The sequence below is a fragment of the Ovis canadensis genome, chromosome 2, assembly GCF_042477335.2.
Source record: "Ovis canadensis isolate MfBH-ARS-UI-01 breed Bighorn chromosome 2, ARS-UI_OviCan_v2, whole genome shotgun sequence".
Lineage (NCBI taxonomy): Eukaryota > Metazoa > Chordata > Mammalia > Artiodactyla > Bovidae > Ovis > Ovis canadensis.
In genome coordinates this window covers 90151012-90170065 of record NC_091246.1, presented here as the reverse complement: position 1 = coordinate 90170065, position 19054 = coordinate 90151012, and the positions used below count along the sequence as shown (strand labels likewise).

The following is a 19054-nucleotide window of genomic DNA, read 5'->3' as shown; positions in this document are numbered from 1 at the left end:
CAAGCAACCCACTTTTTGTTAGGTACTTTTATACAGTTTTCATATTGCTGCCTCTTCTTTGTCATTTGTATTTCAGTTTGTAAAAGCTGTGCTAATGCTCCTACAATCTTTTCTATTTCCATTTTGAGGTTTATTGCAAAAACAGGAACAGAAAATGGAAATGAATAGAACAGTTAATGTATTTCCTCCATGATTTTTCAAGAGATCCAACTTTCCACTTATTCAACATTCCTAGAAAGTAAAAGTAAGCAGTGAATGAAGAAGTAATGCACCTAGGTAAAGAGAAAGTAAATGATGTAGTTGAAAAACCTACAGTGACATCTCTGGCAACTGACAAAATGTCACTTAACTACACAAACAGGGATGCAGAGCTCTACAGATGACAGATTTCAGAGCAGCTTATGTGACACTGTTTAGCTGCAGACAGAGCCAAGGAGGGTGGCAGGCTCTTAGGCACAGTGTTACCTAAAAGGATAGTGGACCGCTCTGCTAACTCCCAGTATCTATTTATTTATCTTTATTTGTCTGTTCACATTTCTCCCTCTTCGTGGAGGTTATTGGATTCTGAGGATATAGACCTATTAACTCACCCTGAAAAGAGACTGGGGAACAGACCGCACAGTCCCCCTATTCATGTGTGAGAAGTCAGCTGTTCCCTGGAAGCTACTAGATGTAGTGTTTGGACAGCACATCATGTTCACACAGAGATGAGATTAGATGTGATAATGTTGACCAGTGAGCTGAGCATTAAGGGAAGGGAAACAGGTCATCTCAGGGAAATTCTATCCAGTTTCCATAGATGGATGTGTGAATTTTCTGCCTCGTGGAAACAGTTAACAGACACTGAAAGCTTATATGTCCAAGCATTGTCAGAAGTACGTTATGTCCTACAATCTTCAGAAAAATCCAGTGAAACTTCTGTGATGATCAGTTCCATTTAAGAGGAGAAACCGTAGTGCCGCAGGTCACACAGGCAGTGCAGGCTGGAGCTGTGACATCAACCCAGGGATCTTGCCCCATGTCCACTGTCTCATGCACTGGACCAAGCTGTCTGCTCTGACAAGGTGCTTCCTTCTTTAGAGGAACACTAAGTAAGGTCTTCCTCTCCAATTCCTATTACTCAATGTCACAAAAGTGCCATTCACTCATTCCTGGGACATTACAATCATTAGACAACAGTTGAGTACACAGTTCCCTTTGCACCTGATAAGTTCCAATCCTGTATTTCAAGTGGTGGTTTTTTTTTGTTTTTTTTTTTTTGAGACCTACAGAGGAGCCTGGCCGACTATGGCAACTAAACCACAACTCTGACAGTCTCTGTTTCCACCTGAGATAATATTTTGAGAAACTATTCAGAAAGTTAAAAAACCCATTTAAATTTACTCTTACAATCTTTGTTTTCAGAAGATTCTCATTTTCTCTTCAAATACTAGGTCTACTCAAACTTTGGTGTGGATAGTTCTCTTAGAACTACTTCTGGAACAGAGCTGAAGCTCCAATAATTCGGCCGCCTGATGGGAAGAGCCCACTCACTGGAAAAGACGCTGATGCTGGGAATGATTGAGGGCAGGACGAGAAGGGATCAACAGAGGATGAGATGATTCGATCACTTTGGGTCAAATCAATGAACAGGTATTTTAACAAACTCTGAGAGATAGAGAAGGACAGGGAAGCCTGGTGTGCTGTAGTCCATGGGATCAAAGAGAGTCAGACATGCCTTAGTGACAAACAACAATGGGACAGAGACCCCTCTGTCCAGGGACACACACTTTCCTAGGTTCTCCACTTGTGCCATTACTGCCTTTAGGAAGCTTACAATCTCTCAGGGAAGTCAAATGTTACATAATTCGAGGGATTACTTAATTACAACTGTATGTTATGTAGCTAAAGGAGAATGCTTAAGGTTAATGAGGAATAATGTGGAGGCTGAAGAGTACAGTGGTCAAGTACTACTTATACAGTTAATCCTGACTGTTAGCAAGTTAAGTAATCGCTCTGAGTTTTCAGTTTCCTTATTTGCAAACTGGAGAAGGCAATGGCAACCCACTCCAGTACTCTTGCCTGGAAAATCCCAGGGATGGGGGAGCCTGGTGGGCTGCCGTCTATGGGGTTGCTCTGAGTCAGACACGACTGAAGCGACTTAGCAGCAGTAGCAGCAGTATTTGCAGACATGTCAATAATTATAGTAATTATCTCATAGGAAAGCTGTGAAGACTAATTCATGTTTATTAAAAACACTTTGTTGAGAGGCTGCATGCAAAAATTTCTGTCATTAATATTATTAAAAATTATCTGTACCTTACAGAATTGGTAGAGACATGCATTACAAGGAGAAATGTAATTGCAACCTCAGTATCCCTGAATGTATGGTAGATTATCACTTCCCTGTGAAATATCTAAGGAGATGAGATTATCTGCACGATCACACAAAGACTGAAGCAAAATATCCTCTGAAATATTGCAGTGGTGGAGGAGAAAGAGAAATAAACACAGGCAAACATGAAGTGTTTAGGACAACCAGCACCGTAAAAAGTGCCTTGTGGATTATACTTGCAAAATAACTCATTTTTAACAAATGATATCAGTGATATTGTTCCCTATAATGTCTCCAGGGAGCTTAAGGCCTACTCAGGTGACATCATAAAGGTACATAGAGAACCAAAATTTTTTAAAGAAGGGAGAAAAGTGTAAGTGAGGGAAAAATGAGAAAAATCCAAAGCTTCTCTCATAAGCTCTTTTCATACTGAACATTTCTTGGTGACCTGGAAAAGCCACAATTGTATGAATATTTGTCCCTTCTCTGACTTTGATCAGACTCTTCTCCGAGGAGCAACAAAGGAGGTGTGAAAAGCATAATATACGGCTGTGCAGCTATCAACCACAGTGGCACGCATGATTTGATGTCCCCCACCTAGGCACTCATGGCAAAAATTAGCACTTTTATTGATTTCATTACAAAGAGTAGAAAAAGAAAGGAAAGGGAAAATGTGGAAAAAACCAGAAAATGAAAGTTTCACTCTTTAAGAGCCACCTATCACCCCAAGCCCTCAGAACTTGCCTAGACCTCCCCTGCAGGCAGTCCTGCAAGCCCCCAGCATCCCAATGGCCCTCCCCGTCTCTGTGCTGCTGGCCCTGGTGATGCTCTGCTCCAGCCCCATGTGCTCCCTGGGCTGTGAGCTGCCTGCCAGCCACGGCAATCTGGAAAGCTTCATACATTGGAGTCAGATGGAGAGAGTGCCCACTGTGTCCTGTCTGAGGGACAGGACTGACTTCAGATTTCCTCAGACCCTGGTGCCCGGGACCAGGCTTGAGAAGACAGAAGCCACAGCTGTTGTGCATGAGTTGCTCCAGCAGACCTTCCAGCTCTTCAGCACCACGGGCTCTTCTGCAGGTCGGGATGAGAGCCTCCTGGACAGATTCCTCGTGGGACTTGATCAGCAGCTGGAGGACCTGGACGCGTGTCTGAGGGAGGGACGGACACTGGAACAGTCACCTCTGGGGAGTGAGAACTCCAGATTGGCTGTGAAGGGTTACTTCCAGCGAACCAGTGTGTATCTCAAAGAATACAGCCGCTGTGCCTGGGAGGTTGTCAGCATGGAAATCAGAAGGCGCTTGGTCTTTGCCAACAAGCTCATCAGAAAACTCAGGAAATAAAGAAGGCGTTGAATCTGAAAACAGTTCATCTGGTCAACTAAATGGCTATTTTCTAAGACTCAACGTGCAACATTTAACTCTATTTTTGTGTCCGATGAAATATAAGTAATAGCTAATGTATGGGATTATTTAAATATATGTTAAAGGTTTTGTTACTATAACTGTTTAAAACAGATTTAAGAATCCATTTTCCATATCTTAAAAAGTTGTCACATTTATTTATTTCTTTAAATTATTGGAAATATTTAGGCTGTTCATAGAATTTAAATCTTTATCATTCATAAGATACTTGCTTTGTACTATATTTTGTACAAGACTACTCTTGTTTTTCAGTAGAGAAAATAATTCAAAAAAAAAACAAACGGGCTTGCACACATCTTTGAATAAAACCTGACCCAAAGCCTGATCCTACAAGATAAGCCTGTACTGAGTTCTTCTTAATGAAGAGGGAACGGGGTTACCCACCCTGGGTCATAGAAGGAACAATGGAAACTTGAGTGGGGATTGAATGTGATTCTTGAGACACAGACTAGAGGAGGGAGGGAGATGGGTGGAGAAAAGCCCACGTCATGAACTCAGGTACCTGCCTGGGGCCTGTGAAAACCGGAGTGCCTTCAAGGATTAGTGGAGAACCACATACATCATGCTGGGAAGGCAATGGCGACCCCACTCCAGTACTCGTGCCTGGAGAATCCCAGCAACGCGGGAGCCTGGTAGGCTGCAGTCCATGGGTCACTAAGAGTTGGACACGACTGAGTGGCTTCACTTTCACTTTTCATTTTCATGCATTGGAGAAGGAAATGGCGACCCACTCTAGTGTTCTTGCCTGGAGAATCCCAGTGACGGTGGAGACTAGTGGGCTGCCGTCTATGGAGTAGCACAGAGTCAGACACGACTGAAGCAACTTAGCAGCAGCAGCAGCAGCACTTACATCATGAGAGGTCAATCTGCATATGTGGAATCTAGGATCCTGGAGTAGGATGAGGAAGGGGGAGTAAGTTTTCTACACTTGGCCATTCCTGAGTAAAGAATCTTCCTGAACTCTTCAAATGGAGGCAAGAAGAACAAGGCAGGCTGGGGACTGCAGAGACAGCTGAGAGAGGCCATGCAGAAACAGTAGCTGCCATGAGAAATGTGACTCTAAGGAAGTAAAAGGGTTTCTCAAGCTTATTTATATATATTAAACACACATGCCATCACTAAACTTTGAATAATTCATTCAAAGGAGTGCCTTCCCTTGACTTCTAGGAGGATGCACTGTAATCCTCAGCACTTCCTCCCAGTGTAGAAATCTCCAGCGTGCTCTCCTCATTCGCTCTGCATGAAGGCGTCCTCTCCACTCATACAGCTGTGTCCTTCTCCATTACAGTTTCTGGTTGTCAATTTCCCCTTATGACTGCAAACCACCAACTCAAAGCAGAACCAGAGTGAAAGTTCTAGCTCTGTCAGACACTCTCCTATGACTTCACCTGCTCTGCCTGCCAAGCACTGCAGGTCCAGACTGTCCAGCCTCCCAGAGAAACACAGTAAATAGAGGGAACCCCGCCCCACAGTGAGCAATGGAGGAGACACAGGAGCTCCTCTGTGCACGCACCTAAGTTATTCCATGTGCAGGGCTTTTAATACATTTAATATATTTAGCAACATATAATATAATATATTTAGGGGGACAGAGCTTTCCTCGCAGGACATATGTTAGTAAAGTGAACACTGGAAGAATACAATTTCTCAAAGCAACAAAGATCTTTGTGGAAATTCATGTATTTAATGTAGGCAATCTTCAGGACATTGATGGATCAATCATCTTTCTCTTCTTTCCAGTTGGGACATACCGCACTCAGTAGCTATATGTAAAGTCAGAGGGACTTTTGAGATAATTTTATTCATTTATTCATTTCTCACTGTGCTGTGTCTTCACTGCCGCATGGACTTCTCTCTAGTTGTGGCAGAGGTGGGTCCTCTCTAGTTGTGGGGCACAGGCTTCTCACTGTGGGAGCCTCTCTTGTTGGGGAGCTCAGGCTCCAGTGCACTTGGCTTCGGTGGTGAGGGCCCGGGGTCTAGAGCACAGTGCGGTAGCTGTGCCCCCGGGCTCACTGTCCTGCAGCACGTGCATCCTCTAGGACCGCATGGGGTCCTGTTGGCAGGTGGACTCCTCACCACTGAGCCTCCAGGGAAGCCCCTCAGGGAACGTTTAAGTACATTGAGAGGTTTGTAAACCTTCCTGAGGATTAGGGTCCTAAACAAGTAAAAAACATTCCGATATTACTGTTAAAAATACCATTTTATTAACAAATTATTTTCTAAATAACCTTTCATTCAATACTATAGTATCACCTAAATGAGTAGCCTGGTTCTCACCGTCCTTCGTTCTCACAGGAAGAAAGAGACAGAGGAACAGAGATGCCCAGTGGAAGCAACTGCCTGAATGAATGACTGAAACTCACTAGATTCTGTGACATAAGTTTCCAATGAGACACACCATCACTGAATGTCCTTCCTCCAGCTCTGAAACTCTGAGCAGAAAAGTGCTGAACAGTGTAAATAAAAGTGATGAATAATAAGAACATTCTCATTTAATTGACATATACAATCAGATGGGTACATTTGAAATTATTGGGAAATAGGTAAAATTAATGCTTTAAACTGATGACACTTTCTTTGATCATATTGTCAATACATAAATGAAAATCAAAAACGGAAGTGAAAGTGTATTAAAACAATTAGAAAATGAAAGTTACCATGTTCACTATTTAATGGCCTCGCTTAGAAAGCATGGCATCAGAGAACCTACCTCAAGTTTCCACCAGACACCGTCTCAGCCAGCCCAGCAGCAGCCGCATCTTCCCCATGGCCTTCGTGCTCTCTCTACTCATGGCCCTGGTGCTGGTCAGCTACGGCCCAGGAGGATCACTGGGCTGTCACCTGTCTCAGAACCACGTGCTGTTTGGCAAGAAGAACCTCAGACTCCTGGGCCAAATGAGGAGAATCTCCCCTCGCTTCTGTCTGCAGGACAGAAAAGACTTCGATTTCCCCCAGGAGATGGTGGAGGGCGGCCAGCTCCAGGAGGCCCAGGCCATCTCTGTGCTCCACGAGATGCTCCAGCAGAGCTTCAACCTCTTCCACACAGAGCGCTCCTCTGCTGCCTGGGACACCACCCTCCTGGAGCAGCTCCGCACTGGACTCCATCAGCAGCTGGACGACCTGGACGCCTGCCTGGGGCAGGTGATGGGAGAGGAAGACTCTGCCCTGGGAAGGACAGGCCCCACCCTGGCTGTGAAGAAGTACTTCCAGGGCATCCATGTCTACCTGCAAGAAAAGGGATACAGCGACTGTGCCTGGGAAACCATCAGAGTGGAAATCATGAGATCCTTGTCTTCATCAACCAGCTTGTAAGAAAGGTTAAGAATGATGGATGGAGGCCTAAACTCATCTTGATATGACTCTCAGTGACTAAGATGCCACATCACCCTTGTACGCTCCCCTGAAGTCATTTTAGAAGACTCTGATTTCTGCTTTAGCCACCATGTTTCCTGAATTCAATCAATAGTACTTTCTCAGTAGCAATAAGCAAGTAGATATAAAAAGTATTCAACTGCACAGGGATCAGTCCATAAGGGATGACTGCCATGATGTTATTTATGTTTATTTATGTATTTATTTTATCTCATCATATTTATATTTTCATGTACAAATGTTTTTCTGCATTGTAATAAAATTTAGAAAATATGTTCATTTCCTTAATCTTCTAATTTGTTTTATTTATTAATTTCTTATGAAAGTAATTACTGTTTTCATTATGAAGAACTAAATACATATTTGGTCTACATAAACCTATCATAGAATAGGATTTGTCCATTTATACTACAGAATAGTTGTATCACTTTTCAGGAAATGATTGTCAAAAGGTACAATTTCTGGATCCCTGGCAGTGCAGTGGAATGGACTCCATGCTTCCAGTGTGAGACGCTCAGGTGCCATGGATACCTGGTCAGGGAACTAAGATCCTGCAAGCTGTGCAGTGCAGCCCCCTCCACCCAAAAGAAACAGGTAGAAAGGAGTCTCTGAAACGGTGGTAGATGAGTAGTCCTGAAGTCACAAGTATAACTAGTTTATACCCAATCAACAGAGAATGGTTGGTGTCAGGATGTGGGGGGAGGACTCCCCTCCTCCAGGGAAGCTGAGAACATGTGGTGCTGAGTGGCTGAGCCTGACACCTGTTACTCTTCCTCCCGCCTTCTCCTCGGTCCTGCTTTACTGAACAATCCACTCCCTTATACTGTATCTTCACTGCCTCCAACACAGGAGCTCTGTTCTGTGATGGTTTCTGGCTTCAAAGTTTCTCTGAGTGGAAATCACTGGAAGAGAGCACAAGTGAAAGGAGAGCTCTAGAAGTTTCAAAACCTTTGAATGCAGCTCTGCTATTTAACAGCAGTGTGACCCTGAAAAATATCACAAACACTAAGGAGACGGATATGGCAACCCCCTCCAGTATTCTTTCTTGACAATCCCATGGACAGAGGCGCCTGGTGGGCCACAGTCCATGGGTCACAGGAGCTGGACCTGTCTGAACCAACTTAGCATGCATGCAGGCATGCATTCTGTCTTGATCTTCTCAAATATGGGGAAAATAACAGTAGTTTTTCGTAGGACTACTGTTTGGATCAATAAGTCCGTATTACAAGGAGCAAAAAAGTGTGCTTGGCACAAATAATCAGGACAGTGAGAATCCCAGAGTAGCTGCCCATGGGGAGCAGACTGGTCAGCTGGCCTGAGGCAGTGACTGAAAGGCAATACCGGAAAGATACTAGGTCTTTGGTAAAAATATTTAACTTGGGGGCTAGTTTCACAGTATATTCAGTGAGTGAACTCTCCTGTGCTCAGTGCTGAAGACAATTCCAATTTCTGTGTTTCAGATTTCTAGAAGTATTCTTAGGAAGTCACAGAAATTCTTTGAGAAAGAAGGATTAGTAGAAAATGCTTTGATCTACCATAAAAATGAATAATAGGGAAATCATAGAGATTTCTGCATTCCCATGAATGCAGAAAATCACACACATTACTCCTTAATCATGTTTCTTGCTTCTTTAGTGTGAGTACTACTCTACTACTTCTTGAAGACATTTCTAAAATTACCTTCTAAACTCTCTGTTGGGTTTCCATCTTTCAGCAGCAAGGCACAGGCAGGAAGAAAAGAGCAAGGGCCATGCAGTGTGAGGTTCTGCTCTCCAGCCCTGGGCTGGCCTGGGTTTGATCCTCGTTGTTTTCCATAAAGACTTCAGTCCCTAAGTGCTGGCAGGGTCACCTCCTAGAGTCGGTCCTTCTCAGAAATCAGTGCCTTTGAGGAGAGACTGCTACAAGTGTATGCAGGTGTCTTATAACAGAAGCGAGAGTCTTTCTCTGAACAAGGGGCCATGAAGTCAATATTATTGGTCAAAACACATAAACCTTGCACATGCATACTGCCAGCTGTCCCTGATAACAATGGCTACATTAATCTATATTCAAGACCATATAAGTCCCTATATGTTCTCACACATTGACCAAAACAGGATCTTATCATCCTTTTTAGTTTTTGCCAATCTGACTGGTGACACAGAGCATCTAGCAGCAATCATTAGTTTTCCTTTTCCTAACTGATGGTGGTTGTCATCAGTCATACTCCAGCCTTCTCGTCCATCTCTTGGAATTGGTTTGGAGAACTCTGAAAGAAAAGCAATCTGCAGGCAGGGAGAATTGTACTGAAAACAACTGGAGCCCCAGCATCCCAGAGTAGAGCTGAGAAGAGCTGTGGAGTTGAGACTTTCATTTTAAGACCAGGACGCTAGAGGAGGTGACAGCCTTTCTCTGTCATATCCACTGGAAATGCAGGTTTCTTCTGTGAATTTCTGATCCATAGGCAATGAACCCTCTGCTCTTGCATTGTCACTTTACCCAGGTAAGTTCAGTTCAGTTTAGTTCAGTCGCTCAGTCGTGTCCTAATCTCTGCGACCCCATGAATAGCAGCACGCCAGGCCTCCCCGTCCATCACCAAATCCCAGAGTTCACACACACTTATTTCCATCGAGTCATTGATGTCATCCAGCCATCTCATCCTCTGTCGTCCCCTTCTCCTCCTGCCCCCAATCCCTCCCAGCATCAGAGTCTTTGCCAATGAGTCACCCCTTCACATGAGGTGGCCAAAGTACTGGAGTTTCACTTTAGCATCTTACCTTCCAAAGAAATCCCAGGGCTGATCTCCTTCAGAATGGACTGGTTGGATCTCCTTGCAGTCCGAGGGACTCTCAAGAGTCTTCTCCAATACCACAGTTCAAAAACATCAATTTTTTGGTGCTCAGCTTTCTTCACAGTCCAACTTTCACATCCATACATGACCACAGGAAAAACCATAGCCTTGACTAGATGGACCTTAGTCGGCAAAGTAATGTCTCTGCTTTTGAATATGCTATCTAGGTTGGTCATAACTTTCCTTCCAAGGAGTAAGCGTCTTTTAATTTCATGGTTGCAGTCACCATCTGCACTGATTTTGGAGCCCCCAAAAATAAAGTCTGACACTGTTTCTACTGTTTCCCCATCTATTTCCCATGAAGTGATGGGACTGGATGCCATGATCTTCTTTTTCTGAATGTTGAGCTTTAAGCCAACTTTTTCACTCTCCTCTTTCACTTTCATCAAGAGGCTTTTTAGTTCCTCTTCACTTTCTGCCATAAGGGTGGTGTCATGCATACCTGAGGTTATTGATATTTCTCCTGGCAATCTTGATTCCAGCTTGTGTTTCTTCCAGTCCAGCGTTTCTCATGATGAAACTCTGCATATAAGTTAAATAAGAAGGGTGACAATATACATAGAGCCTTGACGTACTCCTTTTCCTATTTGGAACCAGTCTCTTGTTCCATGTCCAGTTCTAACTGTTCTTCCTGACCTGCATACAGATTTCTCAGGAGGCAGGTCAGGTGGTCTGGTATTCCAATCTCTCTCAGAATTTTCCACAGTTTATTGTGATCCACACAGTCAAAGGCTTTGGCATAGTCAATAAAACAGACATAGATGTTTTTCTGGAATTCTCTTGCTTTTTCGATGATCCAGTGGATGCTGGCAATTTGATCTCTGGTTCCTCTGCCTTTTCTAAAACCAGCTTGAACATCAGGAAGCTCACAGTTCACATATTGTTGAAGCCTAGATTGGAGAATTTTGAGTATTACTTTACTAGCATGTGAGATGAGTAAAACTGTTTGGTACTTTGAACATTCTTTGGCATTGCCTTTCTTTGGGATTAGAATGAAAACTGACCTTTTCAGTCCTGTGCCCACTGCTGAGTTTTCCCAATTTGCTGGCATATTGAATGCAGCACTTTCACAGATTCATCTTTCAGGACTTGAAATAGCCAAGGAGTTCATAGTTCATTTCTGTTCAAACTCCGTGATCTCCAGCTAGAAACACACAGATTGCAATGTCCTCAAGCAGTTCCCAGGCTCCACACTCACACTGCACTCCTGCCATCTGGCTGGTATCCAGTCTGAGTTTCATTTGTGACAAAGACACTTGTAGTTTTCCTGTGTTCAGGGCGCAGAACTGTTTTCCGGTCAAACTCATGAGGTAGGTCATGACCTGCTCTAGTTTTCAGGGCTTTAAAAATCTGTCTTGATGGTGATGCCTTTCGAAGATGCATGCTGGAATCATATCCCCAACTGCCTATTTCACAGCTGGTACCTACTGAGCACACATTATGCTGAAATCAAAAGCATTTTGATTGCACGTGTTTAAGCAACTAATCCATATGATTTGACATTTCAAAAAAGTTCATGAAACTCTCCAATGAAAAACTGACCACATAAAAAAATGGATGTTTAATAGATGATTCCTGATGAAAAGACATGAGAGGAAAAAGGAATTTGTTAGTTGAGATTTGTTATTTGAGAGAAATATCAATAACCTCAGATATGCAGATGACACCACCCTTATGGCAGAAAGTGAAGAGGAACTAAAAAGTCTCTTGATGAAAGTGAAAGAGGAGAGTGAAAAAGTTGGCTTAAAACTCAACATTCAGAAAACAAAGATCATGGCATCTGGTCAGATCACTTCATGGGAAATAGATGGGGAAACAGTGGAAAGAGTGTCAGACTTTACATTTTTGGGCTCCAAAATCACTGCAGATGGTGATTGCAGCCATGAAATTAAAAGATGCTTACTCCTTGGAAGGAAAGTTATGACCAACCTAGATGGCATATTCAAAAGCAGAGACATTACTTTGCCAACAAAGGTCCGTCTAGGCAAGGCTATGGTTTTTCCAGTTGTCATGTATGGATGTGAGAGCTGGACTGTGAACAAACCTGAGTGCTGGAGAACTGATGCTTTTGAACTGTGGTGCTGGAGAAGACTCTTGAGAGTCCCATGGACTGCAAGGAGATCCAACCAGTCCATTCTAAAGGAGATCAGCCCTGGGTGTTCTTTGGAAGGAATGATGCTAAATGCTCCAGTACTTTGGCCACCTCATGAGAAGAGCTGACTCATTGGAAAAGACTCTGATGCTGGGAGGGATTGGGGGCAGGAGGAGAAGGGGACGACAGAGGATAAGATGGCTGGATGGCATCACTGACTCGATGGACGTGAGTTTGAGTGAACTCTGGGAGTTGGTGATGGACAGGGAGGCCTGGAGTGCTGCAATTCATGGGGTCGCAAAGAGTCAGACACAACTGAGCAACTGAACTGAACTGAACTGAACTGACTGGGTCATAATTTGTCAAATATGGCATTCCCTCAGTGAAGAGAGATATATATGAAGTAGCAATTTTGAAAACAGTACTGATGATTTTGCTTCCATTAAAGCCGGCAACTTACAAGTACTATTGTGGCATAAGGAAAATATTTCCACTTGATGTGAGTTTAAGACGTATATATTTTAAAAGATTTTTCAGACAATTAACATTACAGGAGAAATTTACCTTTTATATTAATAGTGAATGAAATAATTTTCTTTTTCCCTTGGGGCGCCTTTAAGTCTCAGTCTTGTCCCCAAGTCTTCCTTCCCACTGGAGGGTCACAGTATCAGGCAGATTTCTGTCCGGACGTTGTCTTCTATTCTTCCAGTCATTTCCCGTATTCAGGTAATTTGGTAGCAGCAAGTATGCTTTACCTAGAGCCACAAGTACCATCAGCTTGGAGTTTTCTACAGAGGATTCACTGAATCGTTTGTAATCCAATCTGAGCAGGGGTCATCACTCTCAAGGATCTTGTCCATCATGTATCTCAATTTTATGGTGAGGATCACTTAACAATCTATGAGTCCTCTTGGACAGTTAAATGCGATTATTTTATAATTATCAGAATTATTAATTTTGTCAAGTACAGTTAGACTCTCAGTAATAACTACCACTTGATAATTTCAGTTTGCTTCTTATACAAAATAATCAGGATACTTTGTAAATCGCTCAGCTTATCGAGAATTTGGAGGGAGACATTAATGGAAATAAGAGATTTGTAACACTGAGGTATGAAACAACAAAGGGACAGCTTGTGTTAGAGGCAAAAGAGGGAAATAAGTGAGAGTTCAGGACATGCAGTGGGCGCAGGTGTTTATGCTGTGGATGGGAGTGTGGAATCTGACCTTCATTATTAGATTGGTTCATTCACATAAAGTCTTAGCAGGGGGCTCTTGGAAAGGAGAATATTAACTCATTTCACTATGTTAGAAGGATTAAGTGAGTCCCTTTAGAGGCTAAGGAATTTGTAGCTGTTGTCACTGTCATTTTTGATGAACACTGAGTGTCTGTGGAATTTGTCTGGTGAAAGTATTAGTGGCTCAGTCGAGTCTGACATTTGGTGACCCCCATGAACTGTAGCCTGTCAGGCTCCTCTGCCCATGGAATTCTCCAAGCAAGAATACTGGAGTGGGTTACCATTTCCTTCTCCAGGGGATCTTCCCGACTCAGGGATTGAACCCTGGTCTCCTGCATTACAGGCAGATTCTTTACCATCTGAGCCACCAGGGAAGCCTGGTAGGTCCTTGGTAATTAGGTTCACAGTATAACATTTGTAACATTTAATGAGCAAACAATCCAGGATGGATATGCCATAAAAAGTGAGGGTAGCATCAGGGAATGTGTTCTTTCTCCTCAAATAAATACCAAGAATGAAATAGATCCCAAGGAATCCTTGCCATAAACACAATACCTTGGTATCTTCTTATTACCATGTCACAGACTGAATGTGTGTGTGTTCCCCAAGTTCATATATCGAAACCCTCCGCCTCGAGACTCCCTGATGGTCCAGTGGCCAGGACTCCATGCTCCCACAGCAGGGAGCCTGAGTTGGATCTCTGGTCAGGGAACTAGATCCTGCATGTGGCAAGCCAGACTTCCCATGGCCCAAGTAAAAATCCTGCACGAAGCAAGGAAGATCCAAGATCCAGCATGCTTCAAATAAGACATGGCCCAGCCAAATAAGCACATAAAATAAATATTTAAAAAAATTTTTAAAAACCCACAGAAACCCAACCCATCAATATGATCATATCACAAACTGGAATATTAGGGAGATTGTTAGGGTACAGCTCGGTTCAGTTCAGTCGCTCAGTTATGTCCGACTCTTTGCGACCCAATGAATTGCAGCATGCCAGGCCTCCCTTTCCATCACCAACTCCCGGAGTTCACTCAAACTCATGTCCATCGGTGACTCGGTGATGCCATCCAGCCATCTCATCCTCTGTCGTCCCCTTCTCCTCCAGCCCCCAATCCCTCCCAGCATCAGAGTCTTTTCCAATGAGTCAACTCTTCCCATGAGGTGGCCAAAGTACTGGAGTTTCAGCTTTAGCATCATTCCTTCCAAAGAACACCCAGGAATGATCTCCTTTAGAATGGACTGGTTGGATCTCCTTGCAGGCCATGAGACTCACAAGAGTCTTCTCCAACACCACAGTTCAAAAGTATCAATTCTTTGGCACTCAGCTGTCTTCACAGTCCAACTCTCACATCCAAACATGACTATTGGAAAAACCACAGCCTTGACTAGATGGACGTTTGTTGACAAAGTCATGTCTGTGCTTTTGAATATGCTATCTAGGTTGCTCATAAGTTTCCTTCCAAGCAGTAAGCGTCTTTCAATTTTAGTAATCAATAAAATTAGCTATTACTTTTAATATCATAATTTTACTGTTACCCACATTAAGATCAGGATCTTTTGGAATTATTTCATTCCCTGTCATTCTAGTTTTTCTGAAGCATCTTCTCATTACCCAAATGGATTTATCAACTACACAGATGCTAGGCAAGGCTGGTCTCCTAAACCCTGCCAGAAAGGGTTTGTGTTCTAGCAAATGGGGTTCTGAGTGCCCGTCTCTCTTCCTTCTCCGCTTATACTGATGACATGTGGATTAAAGGAAAGGAAAATCAGCTAGCTGGTCTTACAAAGCTGAGGGCAGGCAACTGACTCAGGACTTGGCCTTCATTGAGCTTCTGTAAGAAGCAGCCCTGTCCCAGTCTTTCTGTTGTTCATATTGGCCTCATCCTTCCCCTCTGCCACAGCCTGCTCCCCAGCTGTGCTGCACTGCAGTTTGCTAACTCAGAATAATACATCATTACCTCAGGGGAAAACCCCTTCCCTTCTTTCATACTCAGGACATTGAGACTTACCCTTGTTTTCTTCTTGCCCACAAAACAACTGTGGAAGTTTACTTTCTAGGAAAGTTGCAAAGAGAAACAAAAAAGAAATCTAACGTCTTGAAAGTGAAAGAGATGCAGCCTCTCTGGTGTCTTTACTTCCCTTTCTTGTTCTCACCTCATCATGAAATAGAACCAGAGCAGAGGCAGGAATACCAACATTGTCCAATAAGTCACTAAGTGTGTATATAAAATGTTTAAATGAAAAGTTACACTCGAGTAAAGGAAAGAAGGCTATTTCTTCTGATCTAGTGCCCCGGACCTCACTGCCCTGCAATCTCAGAGGAGACAGAAACAGAGGAACAGAGAAGCCCAGTAGAATCAACTGCCTGAATCAATGACCGAATCTCATTAGATTCTGAGACATAAGCTTCCAAAAAGAGACAACCCCATCACTGAATCTCCTTCCTCCAGCTCAGAAACTCTGAGCAGAACAAGAGTTGAAGAGTTTAAGTAAAAGTGTTGAATAATAAAACCTATACCTGGCAAAGTCAATATTATTTATCTACTAAAAGGAAAACAATTGCAGTTGGAAACTCCTCCACTAACTTGCACAAACACACTTTTGCCCTCAGCATCTGAGCACTGCTGACACTTTAGATGCCTGGGGACACGGGTCAGGAGAAGAGGAGGTCACCACTGAGCACTAGGGTCCTTCACACAAAAACTCCAGGGGAGAGGTTGGGGTTTCGGGAAGACAATTCATTTTCCCAACCAGTCAATAAGCCCTCCACAGAAAGGAGGTTTTCGAGTCCTCAGGATGTGGTGAGCCTGCCCTCAGGGAGGGAGAGAGTCCAGCAGGTGAGGAAGGGGACACTGTCACCCAGAGGACAGGGGTGGCTCCATGTGATCTCTCCCTTGTGAGTGAGGTGCTGCTGGGAAAATACAATTATCCTGGATGTAGAGTCTCCTCACCCATGTTCCCTGAGAAGAACCAGGATTCTGGTGGGGGTATTGGCCCAGTCTGTGGAGGACGACAGGTCTCCAGCAAGAAAAAGGTGGAAAGAAGGGTGATGTCTGTAATAGTCCTGCCCTCATGGTTTCCTGAAGGGCAGGGATCTATAGGACATGTTCTAGAAGGAAGAGAAATGTGGGAGGAATTCAAGGACTGATAATAATCAGCCTCTTCTCTAAATCAAACACTGAAGAAAACTCATCATTTGTTTCCAAGAGCTCAACTGCCAGACTGATCTGGTAAATCCCTTATATATGGAATCCATAGAGCAGATAGACCTGGCTTCCTAAGGAACCTAAGAGGGAAAAATGGAGCTTCAGAGCAAGCCAAAAATACATTCTTGGATGAGGGGAGAGCAACACTTATGCATGAGAGATAGAGGGCAATAAAGTGTGTAATTACAGATGTCCATCAATTCTGACTTAAGAGAAAGACTTTCTCATTTGATTGAAAAGCATCCATTTGGATGGACACATCTGAAGTGACTAGGAAAAGGCAAAATTAATAGTCTAGAAGGAAGAACATTTCTTTGACTGTCTTGAGAATACATAACAGAAAACCAAAAAAGGAAGTAAAAGTGCATAGAAATGACTAGAAAATGAAAATTACCATGTTCCCTATTTAATGGCCTCACTTAGAAAGCATGGCATCAGAGAACCTACCTCAAGGTTCCACCAGACACCGTCTCAGCCAGGCCAGCAGCAGCTGCGTGTTCCCCATGGCCTTCGTGCTCTCTCTACTCATGGCCCTGGTGCTGGTCAGTTATGGCCCGGGAGGATCCCTGGGCTGTGTCCTGTCTCAGAACCATGTTCTCATTGGCAGGAAGAACCTCAGGCTCCTGGGCCAAATGAGGAGACTCTCCCCTCGCTTCTGTCTGCAGGACAGAAAAGACTTCGCTTTCCCCCAGGAGATGGTGGAGGGGGGCCAGCTCCAGGAGGCCCAGGTCATCTCTGTGCTCCATGAGATGCTCCAGCAGAGCTTCAACCTCTTCCACACAGAACGCTCCTCTGCTGCCTGGAACACCACACTCCTGGAGCAGCTCCTCACTGGACTCCATCAGCAGCTGGATGACCTGGACGCCTGCCTGGGGCAAGTGATGGGAGAGGAAGACTCTGCCCTGGGAAGGACGGGACCCACCCTGGCTGTGAAGAGGTACTTCCAGGGCATCCATGTCTACCTGAAAGAGAAGGAATACAGCGACTGTGCCTGGGAAACCGTCAGAGTGGAAATCATGAGATCCTTGTCTTCATCAGTCAGCTTGCAAGAAAGGTTAAGAATGATGGATGGAGACCTGAGCTCACCTTGACATGACTCTTTCTGATGAAGATGCCCTGTCATCCTTGGAAACTCACCTGGGGTCATTTCAGAAGACTCTGAATTCTGCTTTAGCCACCAAATTTGTTGAATTAACTCAGCCAATACATGTCTGTAGTAATAAGCATGTAGATATAAAAGAAATCAAGTGCAGGGGTATCAATCCATAAGCGATGACCTCCCTGATGTTATTTATTTATTCTTTATTTATTTAGGTAATGGAATATTTTGTCTCATCATATTTATATTTTCATATAAAAATGTGTATGTTTACATTGTATTAAAATTTAGAAGATATATTTCTCTATTTTATTAAAATTGTTATTTGGTTTATTTATTAAATAGTTATCAAGATAAATTTCTTGAGTTTTTATTTTGAAAACCTAAATTCTTATTTTGTCTTCAAATACCTATCACAAAATGGTATTTGTTCACTTTATACGGTGAAACAGTTCTATCACTTTCTAAGAAATGTCTGTCAAAAGGTGGAATTCTGAGAATCTTCTGTGGTGCAGTTCTTAGGATTCTGAGGTTTTCCTCCAGGGAGCCTGGTTGAGGAACTAAGATCCTATAAACTGTGGAGGGTGCCAAAAAGAAAAAAGGTAGAAAGGAGATTATGAATTGTAGAAAATGGCTAGTCTGGATGTCACAGGCATAACTAATTTGTACCCACTCGTTAAAGACTGGTTGATGTAGGTATCTGAGGGAAGCAGTCACCCCCTTCGGGAAAGCTGAGGACACGCCCTGGTGACTGGCTGCTCCTGACTCCTGTTGCTCTCTCTCCAGCCTTCTCCTCAGGACTGCCTTACTGAGCAATTCACTCCCTTCCACAGTAACTTCACTGCCTCCACACACGAGCTCTGTTCTGTGCTGGTTTCTAGCTGCATGGTGTAGTCAGAGTGGAAGCCCCAGGAAGAGAGCCCAAGTGAGAGGAGAGTTCTAGAAATTCCAAAACCTCTGAATCCCAGCTCTGCTATTTACCAACACTGTAACCCTGAAAAGTCTCACAAACACAACAGGTCAGTTTCCTCATCTTTAATATGGGGACAATAAGAGTGGTTTTCATACAATTACTGTTTGGATTCAATGAGTCCAAATCACACAAGAGGCATCAAGCGCTCCTGGCAGAAATCATCAGGACAGTGAGAATCACTGGCGACGGGGGAGCCTGGTGGGCTGCCGTCTACGGGGTCGCACAGAGTCGGACACGACTGAAGCGACTTAGCAGCAGCAGCAGCAGCACATACATCATGGGAGGTCAATCTGCATATGTGGAGTCTAGGATCCTGGAGTAGGGTGAGGAAGGGAGAGGAAGTTTTCTACACTTGGCCGCTCCTGAGAAAAGAGTCTTCCTAAACTGTTCAAATGGAGGCAAGAAGACCAAGGCAGGCTGGGGAATGCAGAGACAACTAAGAGACGTGAGAACCAGTAGCTGCCATGATCAATATGACTCTAAAGAAGTAAAAGGGTTTCTTAAGCT

At 43.7% G+C, this 19054-nt stretch overlaps 3 protein-coding genes across 3 annotated transcripts; all 3 read left to right on the top strand.

The window, feature by feature from the left end:
* The first annotated feature begins 3102 nt into the window (after nt 1–3102).
* On the top strand, nt 3103–3654 carry LOC138432672 (interferon alpha-1-like). Its single transcript, XM_069574128.1, has one exon. It carries the CDS (start codon nt 3103–3105, stop codon nt 3652–3654), a length of 552 nt encoding a protein of 183 aa, XP_069430229.1.
* A 963-nt stretch (nt 3655–4617) lies between these two features.
* Nucleotides 4618–7372, top strand: LOC138432666 (interferon omega-1-like). The gene has a single exon (XM_069574122.1). The coding sequence runs from the start codon at nt 6427–6429 to the stop codon at nt 7045–7047; it is 621 nt and encodes a 206-aa protein (XP_069430223.1). The 5' UTR covers nt 4618–6426; the 3' UTR covers nt 7048–7372.
* Nucleotides 7373–16978: 9606 nt separating this feature from the next.
* On the top strand, nt 16979–17566 carry LOC138432667 (interferon omega-1-like). Its single transcript, XM_069574123.1, has one exon. The coding sequence runs from the start codon at nt 16979–16981 to the stop codon at nt 17564–17566; it is 588 nt and encodes a 195-aa protein (XP_069430224.1).
* The last annotated feature ends 1488 nt before the right edge of the window (nt 17567–19054 follow it).

Coding starts and splice junctions, on each gene's coding strand:
- LOC138432666 (XM_069574122.1), top strand. CDS start 6,427: ATGGCATCAGAGAACCTACCTCAAGTTTCCACCAGACACCGTCTCAGC.
- LOC138432672 (XM_069574128.1), top strand. CDS start 3,103: ATGGCCCTCCCCGTCTCTGTGCTGCTGGCCCTGGTGATGCTCTGCTCC.
- LOC138432667 (XM_069574123.1), top strand. CDS start 16,979: ATGGCCTTCGTGCTCTCTCTACTCATGGCCCTGGTGCTGGTCAGTTAT.